At 45.6% G+C, this 16,955-nt stretch overlaps 6 protein-coding genes across 9 annotated transcripts; 2 read left to right on the top strand and 4 right to left on the bottom strand.

Moving 5' to 3' along the window:
* Positions 1-503: 503 nt before the first annotated feature.
* Positions 504-843, bottom strand: FOXG_22805 (uncharacterized protein; the record flags this gene model as incomplete). The annotated part of the gene is made up of 2 exons (XM_018403219.1): positions 504-659; positions 712-843. The coding sequence occupies 2 exons, from the start codon at positions 841-843 to the stop codon at positions 504-506; spliced, it is 288 nt and encodes a 95-aa protein (XP_018258436.1).
* A 739-nt stretch (positions 844-1,582) lies between these two features.
* Positions 1,583-2,575, bottom strand: FOXG_17442 (uncharacterized protein; the record flags this gene model as incomplete). Its single annotated transcript, XM_018397449.1, has 3 exons — positions 1,583-1,764; positions 1,816-1,922; positions 1,980-2,575. 3 exons carry the CDS (start codon positions 2,573-2,575, stop codon positions 1,583-1,585), a joined length of 885 nt encoding a protein of 294 aa, XP_018258435.1.
* A 4,046-nt stretch (positions 2,576-6,621) lies between these two features.
* On the top strand, positions 6,622-8,663 carry FOXG_17440 (uncharacterized protein; the record flags this gene model as incomplete). The annotated part of the gene is made up of 7 exons (XM_018397448.1): positions 6,622-7,048; positions 7,104-7,286; positions 7,338-7,672; positions 7,726-7,850; positions 7,915-8,210; positions 8,282-8,383; positions 8,458-8,663. 7 exons carry the CDS (start codon positions 6,622-6,624, stop codon positions 8,661-8,663), a joined length of 1,674 nt encoding a protein of 557 aa, XP_018258434.1.
* A 63-nt stretch (positions 8,664-8,726) lies between these two features.
* FOXG_17439 (uncharacterized protein) lies at positions 8,727-10,506 on the bottom strand. 2 transcript variants are annotated; one of them, XM_018397446.1, is made up of 3 exons: positions 9,470-10,506; positions 9,367-9,417; positions 8,727-9,308 (listed from the first exon to the last, which is right to left on the bottom strand). In XM_018397446.1, the coding sequence occupies exons 1-3, from the start codon at positions 10,462-10,464 to the stop codon at positions 8,843-8,845; spliced, it is 1,512 nt and encodes a 503-aa protein (XP_018258432.1). In that variant the 5' UTR covers positions 10,465-10,506; the 3' UTR covers positions 8,727-8,842. The 2 variants fall into 2 exon arrangements, with proteins under 2 accessions (XP_018258432.1, XP_018258433.1); XM_018397447.1 differs by having other exon boundaries at positions 9,367-10,506.
* Positions 10,507-11,106: 600 nt separating this feature from the next.
* FOXG_17438 (uncharacterized protein) lies at positions 11,107-13,109 on the bottom strand. 3 transcript variants are annotated; one of them, XM_018397444.1, is made up of 3 exons: positions 12,804-13,109; positions 12,672-12,750; positions 11,136-12,515 (listed from the first exon to the last, which is right to left on the bottom strand). In XM_018397444.1, the coding sequence occupies exons 1-3, from the start codon at positions 13,043-13,045 to the stop codon at positions 11,223-11,225; spliced, it is 1,614 nt and encodes a 537-aa protein (XP_018258430.1). In that variant the 5' UTR covers positions 13,046-13,109; the 3' UTR covers positions 11,136-11,222. The 3 variants fall into 3 exon arrangements, with proteins under 3 accessions (XP_018258431.1, XP_018258429.1, XP_018258430.1); XM_018397445.1 differs by having other exon boundaries at positions 11,107-12,515; positions 12,565-13,109; XM_018397443.1 differs by having other exon boundaries at positions 11,132-12,750.
* Positions 13,110-14,353: 1,244 nt separating this feature from the next.
* Positions 14,354-15,492, top strand: FOXG_17437 (uncharacterized protein; the record flags this gene model as incomplete). Its single annotated transcript, XM_018397442.1, has 2 exons — positions 14,354-14,381; positions 14,405-15,492. The coding sequence occupies 2 exons, from the start codon at positions 14,354-14,356 to the stop codon at positions 15,490-15,492; spliced, it is 1,116 nt and encodes a 371-aa protein (XP_018258428.1).
* Between the last annotated feature and the right edge of the window lie 1,463 nt (positions 15,493-16,955).

Below are 16,955 nucleotides of genomic sequence, written 5' to 3'. Positions count from 1 at the left end.
AGGTTGTAAACGACCAGTTCTAGAGTCTTCTGGTCATACTTGTCGGAGATTGTATCAAAGGGCGCTGCAAGTTACTGATTCTCTTCTTGTTGCAGAAACCCTTTGGTGTAAAAGCAGCTGTATATAAGCTGTTCTTGATTAGGAGTCTTATTGGCTGAGCTACTATGAAAATAACTAGACAGGAATAAGAAGGTATCACTAGTGTCTATCTCGGCATAAAATGTAAGGCTCTTGCCAGGGTGTGTGGTCTGGTCCTAGAGATGTAAGCCGGGAATAAAACGTGTGGCCCTGTTCTCCTTTGTCGTCTTCTTTCCAGCTACAAAATACCTTAAGCCTGCGTCTTCACTGATCTTATACTTAGCTGCAGTGCGCTGTTGCACTGGGTTGTGGTAAATTATGTCATCCCTATGTAATTCTTGGTCTTGGGCGCCTGGTGCGATGCTGAAGATGATGGTGTTGTTTAGTTGTGGCTTGCTAATAAACATCTTCTACTTGCCGTTAACCTAACAGTTGTATGTTGAAGTAAGCATTTGCTTGGCGGCAGTGAGGACGAGAGGGCTTTGAATGATGGCTTTGGTGAAGGCAGAAGATTTGCCGATACGGTCTATGACCCTCTTGGTCTCTTTTGGAAAGAAGTCTCTAGCCCAAGCGCCATCGCCCTGGATGTAGGTGCGGGTGTCCTTTTTCGATCTGGGCTAGATCCTCGGCGACTATGGCACCCTTGAGGACGCAGCCACCAGTTCTCATCAGAGCTGCCACGATATCATTGACCTTGGCAGTCGCAGCATCGAATGCCTGTACAAGAGATAAAGGCTGAGAGCGACCATCATCTCCTTTTGCCATGCTTAAAGACGAGTATTGAAGAGAAGATACGCTCTCTGTAGTCTGGGATTGGGACATAGCGCTATGTTTGCTTGTGGCACCTATCCGATCGATGAATGAAATAAACAATTTTTCAGATGTCTGGGGAGTTTTCGCAGGGGATACGCTTTTAGCTCCTGATTGGCTCGGGCGCCTGGTGTTTTCTTGGCTTAAGCACCAAGGGAGATAAGCGCGTTAGAAGCCAGATTCGGCTGCGCAGAATGAGTGATAAACTAAGGTAGATGTTTAACAGTTGTTACACAACTGCAAATATGATCAATTAGAATTGTCGAATAACTTATTTAATTAGAGACGCGATAATTTCGCGTTTTAGTAATTCTAGCATACACAGAACCCTCAAACGAATCCGGACCACAACCAGGGTACAAGCCAAGCCAAGCCTCAATCGGCAATCGATCACGAACAAAAAGGCACGGAAAACAGAACAGGTCTCTTTACGGGCCATCACTGGGTAATACAGAATAGTCAAGAATATGGATTGATATGCAATCTCCGCTTCATTTTTTAAACATAGTAACAATTCTCTACATACATCAAGATAACTTGTTTCTAAATAGTTGTCAAGCCTATCCTTACTTGCGCTGTGGCAATTTAGAAAGTCTTCGGTGAATGAAAGTTTTAACATCTCTGCCAAGCCTGGCAACATCCGCCACTTCACTCTCTCTCACTTCACAGGCCCTCAGAAATACCGGCATACAACCTAATCAAAGGTGATATCGAAAGGTACGCGGACAGTTCCGTCTGACGGAATAGGCTCACTGTACGCCAGGTCGGAGCATTTCGCGTTGCAGCCAACAATATGGTTGACAGGAATGGCAATGCTGAACTTGGCCTGGCCGCGAACATAGCGTCCATTGGCGTTGAGGGTTTGCTGCTGAACCTCTGTATGTGTCTGTTAGTTCTCATCCATCTGCGGAGACACATTGAACTTACCAACGTCAGACTTTCCAAGACAAACTCGATCCATGTGGCCCCAAATTCGCTTTGTACGATCGGCAAACCAGACCTGGTGGCAGTCCTGATCCTCCCACTGGCAGGTGCTAGATCCTCAAAGTCAGCAACAAATTTTAGGACATGCAGAGTAGGTGTCTACTTACTTGGTCGTCGAATCAGTGGTGCAAATCATGATTGTAGTACCATCCACGTCTGTGTGTTGATAGTTGATACTCGATCCCAAACTGACCTTTGCCTCAGTGTTTGGAATAGCAAACTCCAAGGCTCCATCTAGGATCTTGTAATCAATACCGTTGCTGGAAGAATAAGAGTAGGAAGTGCAACTCTGTCTAATCTGGTCGACGTTGGAGTTGCAGTCAATCGCCGCCCCCGAGTTCTGCCAGCTAGAATACTCAACAGCACACTCTACGAACCAGTACTCAGTCCAGCAATGATCATCGTTGTGACCTGTAGTACAGGCGCCATCTTTTCCGCTCTTGGGGAGCTTCACGCCTTGGTCGACACCATATCCAGTTTGCTTGGGATTCATGAAGCTGGGGTCTTCCTTGTTGCAATCAGGAATGTCGTCGCGATAAATCTTTGCATCGATGCGCTTGACGAGGGATTCCAGAGTCTCGCCTCGAGCCTCAAGATCACCGAGGATCTTATGACGAGCACGCTCGTCAACAGGTTCACGCTTTGCGGGCATCGCTGCCGCCAAAGACATGCAGGCAAAGGGAACAACTAGGTTGAAACGCATGATGAGTGATGGCAAGGAGATTGTTTGGCTGTCAATAACTTGTTGAAAGTCGGATGTAGAAGAGAATGCAGTGATGCAATGATGAGAGGTTTCCAATGTTGAGAGTGAAGCCCTGCTTAAATACATTTGTCTTTTGTAAGTGGCCAAAGTTATCTCATGATGGACAAGTCGGTTTCTATTCTCATGTGTTCGCAGCCTACTTCCTATTCCCTACGTTGCAAGGCAAGTGCACTGAAATTGCCAGGATTTCCCCAGCCTCCATTACATTCGCTTTTACAGGAATAGCTCTATTCAGAAAACCGGCGGTTAACTCCTGTAAAAGTTGAAACCAAGAATCAAGATGTGGCAAGACTAGGCTTTTAGCCTATTTAGCTGCGCAAACAGCGTAGGAGCGTTGATCTTACAACTCGCAATCTACGCCTTGTCTCAGAGTACATCAGCCCAAATTATGTTCGAGATGAGACGAATGTGGTAGTTCGTCAAATTCTCGAACGAGGAGGATGAAGGCATGGATCCATGGCTCCGAGGGACCGGAACATCGGGAGCAAATCAATCAGTTGTAAAGGATTCAGCGCGCGGGGTCCAAGTAAGGATATGAATCCATCCTTCCAGTTTCCGGTAGGAGTCAGATGCTAGAAACTTTGTGGCTGAAACAGGGTTATAATTACAATAAGATTTTGTAGTGCAGAAAGGAGGCTAATAGTGCCCCATGCTAGATAGGCAGTTATTTATTTTGGCTTTATTGAAGCAAGCCCCGTTTTCAGGTAGATGAAAGTTATAATCCCCTAAATGGTTGCCTAACTTAATGTGACCTAAAAGAGTGACTAGTCTCGTGATCGCCTGAGCGACTCATCTGAAGGCTTAGCGGAGGATGGAAGAAATCGACCATGTAAGCGCAGTGGTCTGCGCAGTCACCTGTCCGTTTAAGCGTGCTTGTCAATACATGGTAACTCTCTCTGTCACTTGCATCCTCCACCGGGAATAATTGCTGCCCTGACCGGTTCGATAACGCGGCAGATACCCAGGCTGGAGGAAAATCGCTCAACTGCTTTCCCAGCTCTCACATGTATCCGGCGATAACTAAGATGTTATTCAGTCATGCCAAGACCAAGGCTACTATGGACATTTCGTGCTGCTTCGAAGACTTGCTAGCAGTTATCAGGGGCACGGAGCCACTCAGTGTATTTTTACATATTGAGTATATTAATGATCAACAGCAATTCAACTCCACTAACGTCAGGATTCGATTGCGTCATAGTCATTAGATTTGGCCCTGCTGCTTCTTCGGAGACCGATGGCTAGTTAATCCTGTCGTGTTTAGCAAAGTGCATTGACGTCTAGTAGACCCCAAAAATTGCTGAAGATCCCACCATCGCGAAAGGCTCCCAGAGGGTTTGCTATGTTCTTTGGGCGGATGGTATCGACGAAAAGGAGTAGAATTGAGCTACTCATCGCTAGGTCCAGCCAGCATCATCCCCCGAGCAACCCGTAGACCGGCGTGACTGGATATCCCGTCTGTCCCTGGCCAACTCTCAGTCATCTTTGCCCACCTGGCTAGGTAATGAGGAAAGCAAGCAAGCTAAACGGAGACCCGTTCGTGACATGTAAAAATGGTTCGTTCGACGTCACAGCTATCGCCGGGTTTCCATGAGCCACCGTTCTAGAGCAAGATATTTGGATAATCGCCATCGGAGAAAACGTTCTTCTGCACTGACTCTTGAAGGGGGGTCTTCTAAGGATAATGGAAGAGTTACCCCCACTACGGCTTAAACCACGCCCTCTGAAGATAACCGGGCTGGCAGACCGGATGTACCTAGAGGTTAGAGGACGACTCTCTTCTCGAGAGGTCGCTGTCGCCTCTATGCCGTATTGTTATAAGACATCTCCTGACCTGAGCACCCACTGTTGTCGGGCGTTCAGCTCATCCCATGATTCAATTTTTGACTCAGTCCTGAAATAACAGAATCCGCCATTCTGTAAGTAATTAAACTGCCGCTTTGATTTTATTGAGCTGCTACTTCTGCTATTTCTACGAGCTAGAGGTTTAAATACATGATGTACACGTGTACTGACGTCTCCCCGGTCCTTGAAAAGCCTAAACTGTCGAGGAGAACAAGATCCGGCGGCTTCCGCTGCCGCAGAAAGGTTCTTTTCGGTGATGATGGTAAGCGAAAAGTGGCACAAGAAACGACGCTGGGCGCGGGACCCAACAATGGCATCGATCCTACGACGTGTTGCACTTCATAATTGGGTATTAGTCTCAGATGGCTATTTGTAACTTGAGAAATAGCTAAACGAAACCGTAAGTCGATTGATTCAAGTCAAAGCTCCACGCACTGTGTACGAGCGGTTCTCGCATGACTTCACGCCATTGTTGAGCATTTCCGCAGTTTTAGAGATGCATGATCTAGGTAACAGGTCAACATAGCTTTGTTCGTGATTCTTGACGTTCTTGAGCTCGTGAAAGATATCAACGAGTTCTTCAAGACCCAATTGAAAAGATTCGTGACTGGAACAATTGTCGTAGAAGAACTCAGCGATGGCAAAGAGGGGAATAGGCATTAGTGGATGGACCTAGACCTAACCGTCAGTGTCTTGGTACGATGCGCTATTTAGGCCGGGACCTAGCTTGCCTTTGAAAAATGCAGATTTTGCAAGGCTCTGGCAAGCTCAAATGACTCCTGTAGCCTCCCTATATATAATCTCAAAGTCCAAACCTTGCCAATTTAATCTCCCAAAATACTAATAACTTCCTTTTTCTATGCTTCGTACTGCAGCATCTTCGATGAACTGTTGGTCTTTAAATACCCAAGATCCTATGTGCCCTATTGCGTCACATTCACAATCCCTATCACTCTGGTAGCAGAGGTGTTGCAGTTGTGGCTGTCATATAACTAACCATTCGACTGCCGCAGTTGGTCGTATTCCTGCTTCACCGTGCGAGCCTAATCTTGAGATCACACGCATTCAATCTCAACTATAAACATCTGTAAAGCCCGAATCATGTTCCTACCCCGCTTTATCTTCTTAAGTACTCTCAGCGCCGTTTATAGCTTATTTCAGCCATTATGGCCAACCCTCCTCACCCAAAACGCATGGCGGTACCGCTTAAGGGGTACAGTACGATCGATAGCAACAGCAAGTTTGCTGTAGATTTAGGACCGTGCAATCATTGCTCAGGCTGTCGCTCAGATATTACTGACATAGTTACCTCGGGTAACTCGTAATTACACCATTCTATAAAATTCTTCAGTAGGACGACAGAAGTGGGAAGATAAAAAGGTGGGGTTGTTCTTATCGGTAAATATAAACCTAAGATAAACCAGTTTGCCTGTTTAGAAATCTAACTATACCAGTTCTGGCTCACTGTCAATCCTAGATGCTAAGGGTTAGCAGGATCCATAGTTAAGGAATTAGCTCAAAACGCTGAGGCAGCGATTCCTGAGTCAACGCGCATCAGCCAAACGCGGGGTATGGGGTAGTGTAATCTGGGGTAGTAGATGCCATCACAAATCTACGGAACAGTAGAGAGAGATTATTAATAACCCGCCGACAATAGGGCATCCTTGAACGCCTAGACTAAGGCACTGATGGCAAGTTGTTTACAAGAAATTACTGTTTATAGACTTGCCCTCCATCTGTAGTTATGTATGTGTGAACTTTGCCAAAAGCCTGGAACATCACATCATTTCATTCCTCAGGCCTAAAGTCGTCGATCCGGTCTTTGTATATCGCCCAATTCAGTTCTGCCCCTCAGTTATGCCGTATGGGGGCCTGTGTGTGGTCGACTTACTCAGGGCCGACTGACTCAGGATCGTCAAACGTGTTGGGACAGACAAGGCAGTCCAACATATCTTGCATAGCACAGCTGCATAAGTGAGCGAATATCATGTGGGGTACTACTCTTGACCCTGAGTCAAAGGGTCAGATGTCAACCTTCTACATTAAAATAGCTATAGTATAGAGAGTGCTCATATCTTTTGACCTGTGCGAGTGATAACACTGACAATTACTTCTTTTTGACTACCATTATCACCTTCTCTATGATGAATCTTAGCGCTATTCAACTCGACAGCTTTCCTGTCCTGGTTGTTGTCGCTTTCTGTGGTGTCGCTACTCACCTCGCTATATTTCGGATCGGCGAATGGGATGTTGCCGTTCACCGTATAATCGCTTTCTTTGGTCTTATCTATGCATTCATTTTCACCCTCATAGCCTATCATCGTGACCTGGATCACCAGAGCCTTCTCAGTGCCTGGTATACTGCTTCTGCCCTCCTGGCAACCTTCATAGCTGGGATATACGGCAGCATGGTCATCTTCAGATTCTTCTTTCATGCTTTGCGCCGATTCCCTGGTCCTACCTTTGCTCCCATATCTTCGTTGTACGCTGTATCGATGTCTATGAAGAAGTTTCACATGTTCTCGGAAATGCAAAAGCTACACAATACCTATGGCGATTTTGTGAGACTGGGTATTTACCTCTTAGCTGTATATCAATGCGATGCTAACCCCTGCTATTATTCAAGGTCCATCTGAAATGTCCATTGCATCACCAAGTGCTGTGGCTGCAATTTACCAGAATTCGTCACCTTGTCTAAAGGGCCCTTGGTATAATGTTTTTGTGCCTTCAATATCGTTGCATGCCTCGAGAGACAAGCAGGAGCATGCACACAGAAGGAAAGTATGGGACAGGGGCCTTAGTGCAAAAGGTATGAAGTTCGTCTCCCGAATTTTCAATGTCAGACTAATCATTCCAAAAGCTATGCGCGATTACGAGCCAAGAGTGGAAAAATACACGCATTTGTTAATCAGTCAGCTACAAAAGAGATGTGGCAAACCGGTGGACATTACGGAATGGTGCAACTTCTACGGATTCGACGTCATGGGTGATCTTGCATTTGGGAAGAGCTTCAATATGCTTAATGACGGAGTCAGGCACTATTACATGGATCTGACACAGACATCCACCTTATGGGGCACTCAGATTGCTCGATCCTCGTGGCTCTATCTACTCATAAAGAGCATACCTATCTTAAACTACCAGATTGCAAACTTTCTGAAATGGCTAAGAACACATGTGGATCAGAGGGCAAAGGTAATACCGTTCCTCCAGTAGTATCCACCCGTTCTCCTCTGACCAGATAGCAGAATGAGCCAGACCTTCCTGACTTATTTTCCTGGCTCCTTGGTGCGTACAGAGAACAGTCAGTCCACACGAAGCAAGACGAACTCAACCTCCTGGGCGATGCCCACCTTATTGTAGTTGCAGGGAGGTATGTTTTGGAGTGAAGGATGTGTCAAGGCATGATGGAGAACTGATCCATTTACATTACACAGCGACACTACTTCCACAAGCCTCACCTGTGCCCTGTTTGAGCTGTCCCGTCATCCCGATGTCTACCGGAAGCTTCGAACAGAAGTTGACGATCTCCTGAAGCCAGAGGATACTCATAGCCACAGCGCTCTTGCCAAACTTAAATACCTGCAGGCTGTCATCGATGAGACAATGCGCCTTTACCCAGCTATTCCCTCAGGTCTGCAGAGAATCACACCTCCGCAAGGCCTGCAAATCAGCGGAACATTTATCCCAGGAAATATGATTGTCCAAACACCGACCTACACATTGAACCGGGGTAGGTAGTGATCACCACCGTTTGGGCAAACCTATCTCGGGACACAGCTGACCATGCGTGCGTGTGGCCAGACGAAAGATGCTTTGTGCGCCCCAACAACTTTATTCCCGAGCGATGGACAACGCAGCCCGAACTCGTCCGCGACGCTTCGGCTTTTGCCCCCTTCTCCATTGGTGAGTCCCTACAGAAAAGCCATTTTATCTGACAATACATTTTCTTGTCTTGTCTGGTCTGACTTAATGCACAGGGCGTTACTCTTGTGCTGGAAAGCAACTTGGGCTTTTTGAAATTAGGCATGTTTTGTCGCATATCGTCTCCAAATTTGACCTCCGCTTTGCTCCGGACCAAACATCCGAGCTATTTCAAGACGGGTTGGCAGACGGGTTTACACTTCTCTGCCCAAAGCTTGAAATGATCTTTGAAACCCGGAAGAACGGGGAGCTGCCAAATTAGTTTGGAGGGATGAGTAACCGATTACTCAGGACAGCAATTCGCAACTCCATTTTATACCATGGTGTGACTTCTCTCGTTGTTAAATACCTAGTCAAGAAGAAAAAGAAACACGGCTTGATAATTAAACATTCGCCAGACTGTGGTATTCAGAGAATTTGAATATAAAGTAAATATTGAGGCTAAAGGTCGTCCAAAAACCAGTTATAATGCCCGGAGTTAGGATCGCAACTCCATCCCTGATCGTCCTCACCATCCTTAGAAGCATCAGAAATTGTGCCACGCGCATCCTTAAGAGTGCCCTGATGTGACGGAGTTCGACTTTGAGACAGGTACCCTAATGAGTTGGGCTGAAAACGCAAAGAATGAATAGTAACGGGAAGACTATCTTGCTGGAACTTGGGCACGTCCTGAGCAAGTGCAGGGAAATGGTAAAAGAAATCCGAATGCATGGCCCAAGAGCCGAGATTGGAGATTGTGTCCCTGAATAGGGACGAAAGGCTATACCTACCGAGCCCTACGTTGATGATATATGCATCACGGAATTCGTAGGGCCATGAGATCCGCAGGTGCTCACCAAACATGTGCCAGAATAGGTTACTACAGTATCGATGCGGGTAGTCTATAAATTGACGGCGTAGGGACGGCCTGTTGATTACTATAAGCTCTCGATGCTACGCCCATAAAGGCTTGATCTGAGTCTTACCAGGCAAGGTAGTCAACGGCCGGATGGCCAGAGCTATCCTGTGATGACGTACTTGGGCAACCCAGTTAGGTAGTGAGTGAAGTGGAAGGGGGTTGAGACAAACGATTTCATATACCATCGCGGCAAAATGGTTGTGTTGGCTGATGTTGGGTTGGAGTAGGCGCGCATGTAGCGGTGAACCATGTGAATCACGGCAAGACGCTCTACCTGGCCACAAGCAGAAAAGCAAATCTCGTCGAGGTGCCGAATCCTCTTCCAAAGTAATGTCATTTTCCCCGACTGCGCAAGATGATCCCAGCCATAAAGCACAACGCGTATTGGGACATCATCACTGGCGTTGTGTTCTAGCTCAAGCATCGAGGCCGATAGGAGTGAAGGGTCTTTTAAGGCCTGGTTGCCCGCTTGCCATATGTTTCGGCTAACCACTGATCCATCCGAGAGCCGCCTTGTTTCTGAGGAAGTGCAATCGCAATGGGATTTCTGATCTGATGCTGACGCTGACGCGGCTGGAATCGCGTTAACAACGGAGTAGCCATGCGATACACTGTACGTAGCTGGAGGCAGGAGACGATCTTGCTCTGTCCCGAACTCTTGGTTTATACATGTCTGGTCGCCGTCTAATGATGTGTCCTTTGGGGTCGGGAGGGTCCTAGCGAAGTCAGGCGAAAACAGACCAAGCTCATTGTCGGCCGGAAAAGTCTCCACCAAGTCCGGTAGCAACACAGGAAATTCCCTGTAAATAGTACCAGATACGCTTGGCTGTACTTGAGGCTGCTCCTCGGGTGAAGTCCTGCTCTCCCAGTTCTTCGCATCGGAGAGACGCTTAGTCAAGGACGAGGATGTGGAATCAAGAAAGCGAACCAGCGAGTCCCGCTGCTCCGTTACCTCTGACAGTTGGGCCATTAATGATAAGGTCTTGCCGTTATCATCTCCGCTGCTCAGCTTCTGAACAAGATCCTCGAGATAGGCGATGCGGCTCTTGGTCCTCTCGCGTGAGATGCGCTGGGCCTTGCGGTCTGACTCCCTTTTCTTGAGCCTCAGGGACTCGTTATTAGGCGACGTAGCCTGTCGCCGGGTGGCAGGGGCGTCCGTGGGCATGGCAGAACTTGAAAGATTTTAGCTTTTACTGGTTCAAGATTGGGCACGTTGGAGATGGTGTGGGGGAGTCAGCCCCTCTTATAGCCGCAGGTCTGGGAAAAGAAGGGGCCCCATAATAATTTCTAATTAGGTAATCGTTTATGTTGATTAGGATTACATGGAATCCAGCCTGGCCTAGAACTAGAGATATAAATTAAATTTAAATATTTAATAATGTCTATTTATACTATTTTTAGTATTTTAAAGCTTAAAAGTTTAAATATATATAAAACTATAAGAAAATTTATTATTTTATATATATATATAAAATAAAATTAATTACTATATAAAATACATACTTCTTAAGTTATTATATTATAAATAACTATTTAATATAAGTAAAGTATATATAATTATTAAAAATAAAAACTAAAAAGGTAATATTTTTAATATATTATTTAAATTTATTTATTATAATAATTAATTGCTAATTATAAATAAATTAAGTTATACTTAGGTTTATAATAAATACATTATATGAAATAAGGTATTAATTATTATTAAATTATTATATCTCTTTATAGTAAATTTAATATATATTAGGCTTAATTAATAAAATAAAGTTTTATTAATAACTAATAAGCTAAAATCTAAGCAAAGACTAATAAATATAATTTAAATATAGCTAAGAGGTATATAATAATATATCTTAGTTAAAAGACTAAGGTATTCAAGAATAAATCTTAAATTAATCTTTAGTAAGATACAATAACCACTATCTATTTCGCTAATGGCCCATCCGCTTGAATTATGAAATCTACCACATCAACCGCTCCACCCTTTCCACTATCCAGCGGCATTCTTTCAACCTTGACGTACATACTAGGGAGGTCTTCAATCTTTATGTCCCAAGTTGCAATTGGCTGCTCCATGATATGGCTGTATGCTGGATTATCGAATGGCTTACCATGTTTCGCTACCCGGTCGACTAGGATATTGCCCTTGGCCTTATGCATAATAGCATTTGCTCCCCCAGATGTAAAAGGAGAAACACCAATCAAAAGTGGCCCTATAGGGCCAAAGGATTTAGTAGTCCTCTTGAAAGTAACGGCAAACCCTTTAGTCTTGCTTATCTTAAACATGAAAGATTCTTCTTCGTCGCCATCGGCATCTCTCTCAATGCGGAGAACCCTGTCGCCGCATCTTTGACGCCACGCCGGACCGCTGGCTGTGTTCGGCCTTTCTACCCAACTGGTGTTGATTGGGGACATCCAGCGTCGGAACAGAATGTCACCATTGCAAAGTTGAAATGGTCTGAAGGGTAGAAGGTGGCGTTGACGTGTCCAAGCTTTGAAGCGCATATGGCTCACAAACAAATCCACAGGTACAATTTCGTTCGTGCGCGAGTAATAGTCGTCTCCCCAAGAGTATAAAACCAGCCCGATAAGCTTGCTTCCTTTGCTTCCGAAACGACAGAGCAGAACAGCAAGCTCGAGGTTGTGAGGTTGAGTAATGGCTGGATCGTCCCAGTATACAACAGAGGCAAACTCCTTGTAGATTACAAGGTTGATGAGGACACCTTTATTAACCATAGCTGGTGGGTTTCGTCGGCCATGATGGTGTGCATACCCATGGTCCACCGGCCATATGTCAGCGGATTCCTTGAAATCGGCTGGAGAATCAGCAAAGAGCCCCAGGAGTGGTTGCCTGTCATGGGGGGCCTTCCATGGGATGGGCTTTGTGCCCAGTTGCTGACTTTTATCGATCAGTTCAGCGGGGCATGTAACGAGGTTACCCCATGCAAACAAGGATTGGTCGTGTGTGGTGTTCATGATAGCTACCTGAAGCCTTTGAAAAGCTTTCCGGCCTTCCCCGTATATAAGAGGAATATTAACGTCGAAGATACCTAATAAGCAGTAGGCAGTGTCTTCTATGCGGGAAGTGTTCCGGCCAGAAGCCCAAGACATCCTCCTTGCCACGCTGACACTGTCCAAATCTCCACCTTTAAGAATATGCTCATCTATTCCAGTGATAGACGAAAGTGGGCCACAAAGATCGTCTTTAGTCCCGATCTTTTTCCAGTCAGTGGAGTAAAAGTCAACTTCAAGAGGGGCAACTAGCTCCTGTAACGTCCATCCTCGGGTAAACCAGCGGGAGGGGAGTAATCGTTCGCCAATAGTTCTTTCATCTGTAGACCAGAGAACATCTTGCAAGTAAACATAACATACTTGAGCGTTCCTGTACCACCGGAACATTGCGTTAATAGCCTCACTCAGCTCAGCGCTACTCTTTTTATCGATACAGCACCTTGAATGACGGTTTAGTTAATGACTTGGACTAAGGAGTACGGATGAGCATACGTATCGACCCACACCCAGTCGAACCCATTGTTAGCTGCTTCCTGGCCGAACTTCTTGATTTTCTGGTAACCTTCCATCTTGTTGATGTCTGCGACCATGATACTCGAGGTGGCCATACTCTCCCACTGCTGGAAATTGACCTCATTTTCGTCCCAAGTATGCGATAATATAGCATAGGGCGGTACTTCGTTATCAGATATAAATTCTTTCAGCGTCCAGTTATGAATATTTAAGAGCCTCATCTTGATAATGAAATTAGAGAGAATTGGCAGACAGGCCAGAAAATCTGCGCATGGCTGATGCGGGGTAAATCAGATGATCATCGACGCTGGGCTGCAGCATAGAGGCACTAGAAGAGTTATCGCCTTAAGGGATATAGTGCTTTAGAGGAGGTTTAGCCGCATTGATATCAAGTTAAAAGCTGGTCGTCAGGCCTGGGATTGGGTTGTATAAAGTGTGGATATCACAGGGCAACGCAAAATTTCGCCGTTGAGCATTTCGCATGACTTGTTGGGAGATGGGCTGGAGTCAGATTAGTGACACTGCTGCCATCAACTGCCATGGTGTCGCAGGTTCTCCATTTGGGTTCCCATTTCTTGTTACTTAGTATGGGTAGCTCGTAGCAGACCGTGAAATGTCCACTCTTTGAGGTATTATAGGCGCTCTCAAATCGATGTAGGCCAATTACTTCCATTTACTGGATTTTGCCGTTCATCATATTATGCCTACTTCTCTGGGGCTGTACCGAAGCCAGGCTGCTACGTCACCCGAACAGATCGAGGTATATCAGCCATATCCTTTCATTTGAGGTTTAACTTCTGAGCGAATGTAGATGAGTCCCCAGTACCTGGAGGCGTCACGCTCTGGGGCCAAAGCTACCATATGAACTGTTAATAGAAAACTCGAAAAGGCTAGTCATCGATGATGAGCAACGTTGACCCTAACAATAAAATTATTTGCCAACCAGCAATGACGAACTTCGTGGCTTGAATTTATCCCTCAAGTCTGACGCGCTCGTTAGTCCGAGTGGCTGTCTCGTAGTAGCTTTAACGACGCCAGGCACTAGTAGTGAGTAGCATGACGACGCTCTTACGTATGGGGAATTGATTGAGGCCGCGCGTAATTGTCTCTCCTTGCCTTTGCGCAAAGGGTGGGGGTCGAGAACATTTGAATGATAAAAAAGGTCATCTATTGCCTTCTTATACTGCCGTGGGGTGTAAAAGAATTAAGGTGTTATTTTTAAGGTGCTGCCTTGATCTATCTCATTGAGGTATCTGATAATGTTAACTTACAAACTTAAGCCTTGCTCCCTGTGGAATAACCATTCTCTGGATTCGATCCTGCCTCGGTAGTCCTACCATGCCTGTGAAACTACAGCTGCTGGCGATACCACTCGTAGCTCTCGCTATAATTACTTGGTCCTTATGGTCACAAAAGCACCATTTCGCTACGTACTATTCCGTGCCGACAGGTCAGCACCTACATGACGAGTTGCATAGGGAGGATTCACGAATCACTGTATCAGACGGTATGTTCTCTTAGTTCTCCTAATGAGAAACAATTCTACTCTGGAAGACAGTTTGTAACTTCCTTATCAACAGGTGATGTTCTTCCGGCAGCGAACATCTCGGCCTACCTCAAGGCCATCTTTTACCACCAGTCAGCCGGGCTTCCAAGCTTCCAGTGTCCACGTATAAATGCAACCCGATACAACTCTCTCGCCAGCTCGCCGGGGCCATCAAACCCTACTATCAGATATTATCTGGCTCTTGATCTACGAGAAAATCTAATTCTCCTGCCTCGTCTTATTGGGAGTGTCGTAGAAGCCATCCAGTTTCTTGGCCCTCAACATTGCATGCTATCTATCGTTGAGGGCAACTCTCCTGACGGCACTGGCGACGTTCTATCGGCCCTTAGATCTCACCTTAAAGCTCTTGGGATAACCTATGTTTTTCAGTCATCGCCCATCGACCCCACCAAGACTGAGCGCATTTCGAGTCTCGCAGCGTTGCGCAACTTGGCGCTGCAACCTTTGTTCGAGCATCGCGATCAAGTCACCAAAGATACCACTATCATCTTCTCGAACGACGTGACAGCATGCCCAGATGACATCCTTGAGCTTGTATACCAGAGGAAATCCCTTACGGCTGATATGACCTGCGCAATGGACTGGAACCTCGAGAATCCAAGGTTCTATGATGTTTGGATCTCTCGGGCCATGAACGGCGACTCATTCCTGGACGTTCCTGATGGTGACTGGGGAAACACGTCAGAGCTATTCTGGAATGCGAAAGAAACTCGAGCCCGATTTGATGCGAAACGGCCATTTCAAGTATTCTCTTGTTGGAACGGCGCCGCAGTGTTTAGTGCTCAGCCAATTATTAAAGGTCTGCGCTTCAGGGCCCCAAAAAGAAATGAATGCCCGCAGGGTGAGCCACAGTTGTTCTGCAAAGATATGTGGTACCGCGGATATGGGAAGATTGCAGTTGTGCCATCCATCAACCTTGAGTACAAACTTGAAATGGGGAGAAAACTTAAAGAAAAGATGGGCTTCACGTCGGATATTGTCTCAGAACAGGATCCAGATGAAGACCATATCGAGTGGCAGCCAGATCCTCCGGCCAAGGTTAAGTGTATCGCAGAATGGGATGATCAGTATTGGGTACCATGGAATGAATCGTTATTGTAATATTTAAATCTACGCTTAAAAAGGTTACTTACATAAAATATATATTTAAAAACGCCTTTAAGAGCTTATTAAATAAGTTTGCTTATAAATTATAGAAGGAATTAATAATATGAATATATATTAATAGCTTATATTAAAATATATACTATAAGATAAGTTTCTTTTTCCTTGCTTAATTGCATCATGCTAAGGTAGCAGCCCAAGGTAAAGTATCTAGCCCTATAGGTGGCTGAGTTTTTAGAGGCAGCTAACCAAGCTAATGTGCTCGAGTGGATAACCTGTATAATGCTTTAATATGTTGTAGGTGCCGGATACAAGCCGTATAAAATGTTTTAGATCACTCTCTGTATCTCTGCGGTGTCGGAGAAAGAGTTTCCTAGTGTAGGCAGAAGACAGCAGTAAGGAAATTCTTAATATATACCTAAATAGAGAGAGTAGAAGCATCTAGTAAAGGAAAACACAACAGGATTAACCTTATAATAAGTTGACTTCTCTTTATGTGCTTGGTTTTGTATAGGTTAGGTATGTGTTTAGTTGGGATTTACTAGGATGAGATGTTTTCTCCTGTATAAAAATTATTAGGGCGGCCAATCGGGAATTAAACCATGGTCTTAGGTAGAGAAGGCTAGGCATGCAAATTGCACATTCGCATGACATGAAAGTCACAGAGCTTGTTTTGCGTCGTTATTTAATTTGGCTGAGCGACGAAGGTACAAGGGAATACGTATACTGCACTTATATTTTGCAGCGGATTTTGTTGCTCCCATCGCTCAGCGTTTCAATGCAATATGTTGATTTTGGGCTTTCAAAGCGCGGACGTGTGCTGTATCCAGTCCATTCAAAGCCCCGCTAGGCCTTGCCATTCCCTTTTTATGCATCATCCCATCCCACATAAATAATGAAAGCAATTCACAACATTGGCCGACTGGTTGTCATTGGCAGCCATGAGTCGGGAAGTGAGGGTAAGCCTCAATCAGGACGAGGCTGCAGATTTCTGCAGATCTTTTCTCCACCAACGCATCGAATCACATTGATAAGGCGGGTCCCATCGGAACTTATCCCTGTCGACGCTGCCCAAAGTAGCGGAACGCATAGCCTGGCTTGATGGTGACGAAGCGGTGCGTCCGTGCCCGAAGCCCCAACTGAAAAATTGAAACGCTTCCTTCTGCACACGGAGGAGAAGAAATTGTTGGTCATGTGTAAGAATGGTTTACCAGCGCTGATGGTGTGAGAGGCAACTGGCTCTGGCATGCAAACCCCATCGGCGAGGAACGCCACACTCCAATAGCCTAAACACTGAACTCCGGCAGAGCGAAGCTAGCGCAGTAAGCAAGGATCGTATTCAGGAGCTTCTTGAGCTCTATTGGTTTCCACTAAACGCCGGATACATGATAAAAGTCACTACTGGGTTCTTAAAAAGCAAAAACCCTCCACTCCTGATGTTTTGGGAATATTTTATTTCG

Source organism: Fusarium oxysporum, genomic scaffold (assembly GCF_000149955.1).
Source record: "Fusarium oxysporum f. sp. lycopersici 4287 supercont2.49 genomic scaffold, whole genome shotgun sequence".
NCBI classification, from domain to species: Eukaryota; Fungi; Ascomycota; class Sordariomycetes; order Hypocreales; family Nectriaceae; genus Fusarium; species Fusarium oxysporum.
This window is presented reverse-complemented; position numbering and strand designations above follow the sequence as displayed.

Coding starts and splice junctions, on each gene's coding strand:
- FOXG_17439 (XM_018397446.1), bottom strand. CDS start 10,464: ATGCCCACGGACGCCCCTGCCACCCGGCGACAGGCTACGTCGCCTAAT. Junction 9,418..9,469: donor CCGCGATGGTATATGAAATC/GTTTGTCTCAAC, acceptor GGGTTGCCCAAG/TACGTCATCACAGGATAGCT. Junction 9,309..9,366: donor GCCGTTGACTACCTTGCCTG/GTAAGACTCAGA, acceptor AGTAATCAACAG/GCCGTCCCTACGCCGTCAAT.
- FOXG_17438 (XM_018397443.1), bottom strand. CDS start 13,045: ATGAGGCTCTTAAATATTCATAACTGGACGCTGAAAGAATTTATATCT. Junction 12,751..12,803: donor GACTGGGTGTGGGTCGATAC/GTATGCTCATCC, acceptor CCGTCATTCAAG/GTGCTGTATCGATAAAAAGA.